The sequence below is a fragment of the Portunus trituberculatus genome, chromosome 49, assembly GCF_017591435.1.
Source record: "Portunus trituberculatus isolate SZX2019 chromosome 49, ASM1759143v1, whole genome shotgun sequence".
In the NCBI taxonomy this organism is placed as follows: Eukaryota; Metazoa; Arthropoda; class Malacostraca; order Decapoda; family Portunidae; genus Portunus; species Portunus trituberculatus.
Genome location: NC_059303.1, coordinates 4890360 through 4895359, shown reverse-complemented (window position 1 = coordinate 4895359; position 5000 = coordinate 4890360). Strand labels below are relative to the sequence as shown.

At 39.9% G+C, this 5000-nt stretch overlaps 2 protein-coding genes across 3 annotated transcripts in view; one reads left to right on the top strand and one right to left on the bottom strand.

The window, feature by feature from the left end:
- The window catches only part of LOC123499133 (ectopic P granules protein 5 homolog), an 80878-nt gene that overhangs the window by 19019 nt on the left and 56859 nt on the right, over positions 1-5000 (bottom strand).
- Positions 355-5000, top strand: part of LOC123499135 — a 6545-nt gene continuing 1899 nt past the window's right edge. Inside the window, exons 1-4 of one of the 2 annotated variants that reach the window (XM_045246786.1) lie at positions 355-481; positions 728-862; positions 2482-2610; positions 3454-3552. In XM_045246786.1, coding sequence (XP_045102721.1) covers positions 803-862; positions 2482-2610; positions 3454-3552 — 288 coding nt within the window. In that variant the 5' untranslated portion in view covers positions 355-481; positions 728-802. Of the gene's footprint in view, positions 863-2481; positions 2611-3453; positions 3553-5000 lie in introns of both variants that reach the window. The other variant, XM_045246785.1, reaches the window with a different exon arrangement.

Genomic DNA, 5000 nt, shown 5'->3' with positions numbered 1-5000 from the left:
AAAAGGGAAAGTGAGATTCTAATTCTAATTCAATATTATTTTACATTGAGGCATGCAAGTAGCTTCAAGCGCACTCCTTTACATACATTTGTGAGATATATCGTAAGTCATACTAAGATGACAAAATCTTTCAGTAAAGCTGCAGCAACAAACCGCGTAAACCCTGCATTTCTGCCACCCCTTCCAGTACCCACAACAGGAAGCGGGGTGAAATTGACTGTACCGACGAATTATATCATCGTCTATTGTACGCGACAAGACAGCGTATCGAGATTTCTCTCTGCATGGCTACTCGGCTCGCTGGCAGTTCTTCACTCCTCTATCCCCCCTCCCCTTTCTCTCGCTGCCACTCGGCCAAAGGGTTTGTGCGGCTGTGGGCTGACTGGCTGGCGGCTGCCGTCTCCAGTCACCTCTGGTGCGGCACAAAGGACAGTGGTGCTGCGCTGCTTTTCCAGGAACACAAACCTCCCTCTTTATTTTTGTGAGCTTAACGCGCCTCCGAGCACAGGAGTTTCATTAATACATCACAAACAACAAATCAATCCGCATATCAATCAACATGTAGATAAATCAATTTACAAATTCTGGACTAAGTCAGTTGTGCAGTTAGTCAGCTGTTAGCATCTGCCTCACGCAGTATTGAGTAAATGAAGGATACTGGTCAGTGACATTCGTCTCCTTACACAATATCGCATTCGTTCACTCCCCGCCGTGACACCGGTTACAGAAGGTGGGAGTAAAAACAGGGCTGGTTGGAACGTGCGTCCTTCATCCTGCATATCACACAACCAGTAGCACCACCATGACTCGTACACTCTGCTCAGGAAGTGGGTGGTTGCTGTTCCTTGCGGCGCTGCGAACCGTAAGTCATGGATGTGCGTGTATGAAAGATGGCAACCTATGCCTCAATACACCACACTTCTTTTTATTTTTTATTTCTTATCGAGGCGACCACTTGAATTGCTGTATTTTTATCTTAGAAGTGGTACCCTAACCTTAACTCACTTTTACGTGCATTTTACTACTACTACTACTACTACTACTCGTCGTACAAACATAATCGTACTCCATTCTTTATTTGCTTATTTTTATGCTATCTTCCCAGTGTACTCACAGTTAAGTAAGGATAGGTAGGAACACAGCAAGTACTCTTATTCTCTACCACCTCAGCTACTTGTAACAGCCCTACTCTAAGTCACTAAGACTTCCTACTAGGATGTCTTGATTCTAGCAATACCTTTAATGATTCTGTGCATGTCTCCGATTTTGGACACTGTGAATGTGTGAAGAGACCGAAGCACCTCACCACACATACACTTTGTTCCCACCATCACATATATCAAGAGTACTTTTAGACAAATGCTCATACACCGTAACCCATTGTAAAAAATAGTAATACTATTAATAGTAAATAAATAGACTTGTCTGATAATGAAGTATATATATATATATATATATATATATATATATATATATATATATATATATATATATATATATATATATATGAGAGAGAGAGAGAGAGAGAGAGAGAGAGAGAGAGAGAGAGAGAGAGAGAGAGAGAGAGAGAGAGAGAGAGAGAGAGAGAGAGAGAGAGAGAGAGAGAGAGAGAGAACACAGCAGCAACAGCAGCAGCAGCACCACCACCACCACCACCACCACCACGAGGAAGAGGAGGAGGAGGAGGAGGAGGAGGAGGAGGAGGAGGAGGAGTAGTAGTAGTAGTAGTAGTTGTTGTTGTTGTTGTTGTTGTTGTTGTTGTTGTTGTTGTTGTTGTTGATGATGATGATGATGATGATGATGATGATGATGATGATGATGATGATGATGCTGTTGTTGTTGTTGTTGTTGTGGTTGTTTGTAGCTTATGCTGCTGAAGACATATAATGAATGATCAGAAGCGTCACATTGTTTTCTCCAACAAAACATTACGCATTTATCAGTATTCATTCTCACGACCAGTTCGACACAAACACGAACACACAGTCCTACTTGACGAAAGGCTGCATTGAAATCCGAGCATGCTCTTCGCTTAGCAATCAAATTTGTTACGTGTTTAGCCATTGCAGGAAAAGATCAATTGTTTGGGAGGGTAAGAGAAGTGATGCACGGGTTAAAAAACGTCACTATTTGATTTTCATATAGCACATGAGACCTGATACGTAATCAAAACAATGTGTGTCACTGTATGAGTGAATAAGATAGAATCATCTCCCGATCTTCACCAATCCCTTAACTTTCCAAATGGTGTTGATGCAATAATCCTTTTTAGTCGAATAACCCTATACGAATTATCAATAACAATCAGTCTAGAGCCACAGAAAAATCGATTCCTGTCACTCCTTTATGTTCTCAGTGTCTTTCAAAATACTCTATAATATTTATCTAAGTTTGAGGGGAAGCTACAAGTCAGATCTTGACACACTTATAATAACAACATCCCCGAGTTATTATAGGCCAGAACCTTCCGTTAACTCCCAGGTGTTGGCACTCACTGACGAAGGAGAAGTCGAAGGTCTCAATGCTGCCAAGATGACAGTGGACAACGTTTGGACAGGAGCTGACACCATTACTGTCTCCATCCTGCCCTTTAACATCTCCGACCGCAAAGTAAGTGACCAATGTGTTGACTTGCCATCACTGCTGTCTTAGTGTGACTGCCATTCCTTTTTATTTATTTACTTATTCATTCTTACTTTACTCATAAGACTTCATGTTGTCATCATTTCATTTTGATTTATTTTCTTCCTTTATCTCAACAGTCGATGAATCAATCAACTGCGTCGTATCAGATTTAAATATTCCATCATTCGTTTATTTTCGAGTTTTGTTTTACTATTCAATTATAATTATAGATCGTAATATAATGTTTTGGTCCAATACTGCTGAGGCAACCGTCGCTCTGAAGGTATAAGGAGACACGACCACGTCAACTTGAAAGTATATAAATAAATAAATAATAATAAAAAAAACCTGTCTATAAATCAACTGTGGATGATACGTATCTATTCACTTATTCACTTAGGTATCTATTCCTCATTAAATGCGAACATGTGATCAGAGCCAATGCAAACTACTAAAAACATTATATAAATGCCTGATGACTTTGCCCTAGTAAGTTCAGCAAGTAATAAGAACATAGGAGTGTCATAAGCATTCTTTGCCACAGTAGAGAGGATCAAGCAGGCCATCACAATAAGTCAGATTACTTTTAATGGACACACAGATTAAGAGAAATTCTTGTATATTTTCTCTTTTTCTTCAGTAAGAGTGGCTAGCTTTCTCCTCTTCCATAAAAAAAAAAAAAAAAAAATCTAACTTTCAAAAGTGTGTGTTGGAAGTAGTAGAGATGAGGCACAGAAACGTTTGAAAACATGTACCAAACTTTCATTCTTTTCACTGCCGTGCCTTGTCATAAAGCCGCTACACACGTAACAGATCATTCCTCCTCAGATCATGGTGTCTGTGCAGCAGCAGGACGACGACAGCATGATAGTGGTCGATACGCTCCAGGGACCTGCGCTGAATTTTCTCATGCCAATAAAGCATCAAGTATGTACTGAACAATAATTGCTTGGGTTTTTAGTCTTTTTTCTTCTCTTAATATGTGATCAATTATCAGGAACTTTGGCTATCTATTTCAGTTACTTATAGTTAGTGTATATATTTTCCTTACTAGTGATGAATCGTAACTCACATAACCAAATCAGACATTGGCAGATATATCTCAAATGCGGACATGAAAGATTAGACCTGCGGCTCTAGTTTGTGATATGTCGGGCTTGTAATGAGTAAGATATAAAACAGATAGTGGCTAAGATCTTCACCGGATCAAAGAAATGGCTATTTTAGAGGTTTACATTTTCTGCGAGTATTAGTTCACTGATATTTTATCCTGGAGGTTGGGAGGGTCAGGTTGAAGAAGGTTATGGCGAGTTCGGACGGTGAAGTATTGAGTTAGAGGGATAACTTAGTAATAACTTGTCTAATTTCCTTATCTATTATGGTTAATTCGATGATGTTTCCTCCTAAATGTTATAAACGTTAGGTTATGACGTGTTAGCATCGTAAAATAATGAGTTACAGTTATACCAATATATTACTTATATCTGCTGACGAAAACTCTCTGGCCATGGTGGCCGCCAGTCACCAGCAGCACGCACGCGCACGCACACGCACATGCACACGCACACACACACACACACTGCCTTGCATCTTCAACGATATATAGATAATTAACCTTTGTTTATATAGGCTTCAAATACGCTATTCTTTTCGTAATTAGCAAGATATATCTTTATTTTCACTTGTCACCGCGCAGCCCGCTCGCTGCCCCCTCTACCTCACCTTGTTACCGCCATAGAAGTACATGGGAGAAGTAAGGCTGACACATTATTGGCCCGCTGCTGCTACTACTCTCCTTACACCCATAACAATGAAAACACTATACCAGCACTGAAAGTGCATGGACACATTATTGGCCCGCTGCTGCTGCTACTACTCTCCTTACACCCATAACAATGAAAACACTATACCAGCATTGAAAGTGCATGGAAACGCCTGAGTACCGCTCCTTGTTTTCCAGCTTATGTCCATGCTTCGAGGCAGCCTACAATATATGTGACCTTAAAAGGATTCTTGATAGTTGTGGGTTACCACGTCATAAGGAATTAGACAGCAAATCTGGCACACAGTGTTTTTCAGCTTCGGTGGATTTGGATGAGAGGTGGGAAGCTGTCTTTCGGGTGAACATATGACTAGATCATGTAAATATATAGATAAAGGAGAAATTAACTGTATATTAAGTGAAAGATGCCCTAAAGGTAGATTTTTCTTAGTATACTATTACGTAACAAAGACTGACCTCAAATATAATTACATATTTTCACGTTGCTTATTGACTTAGTTAAACTCTCTCTCTCTCTCTCTCTCTCTCTCTCTCTCTCTCTCTCATAGAAAAGTCTGGTGCATTTCTTTTAATACTGTGGCCATTTACATTA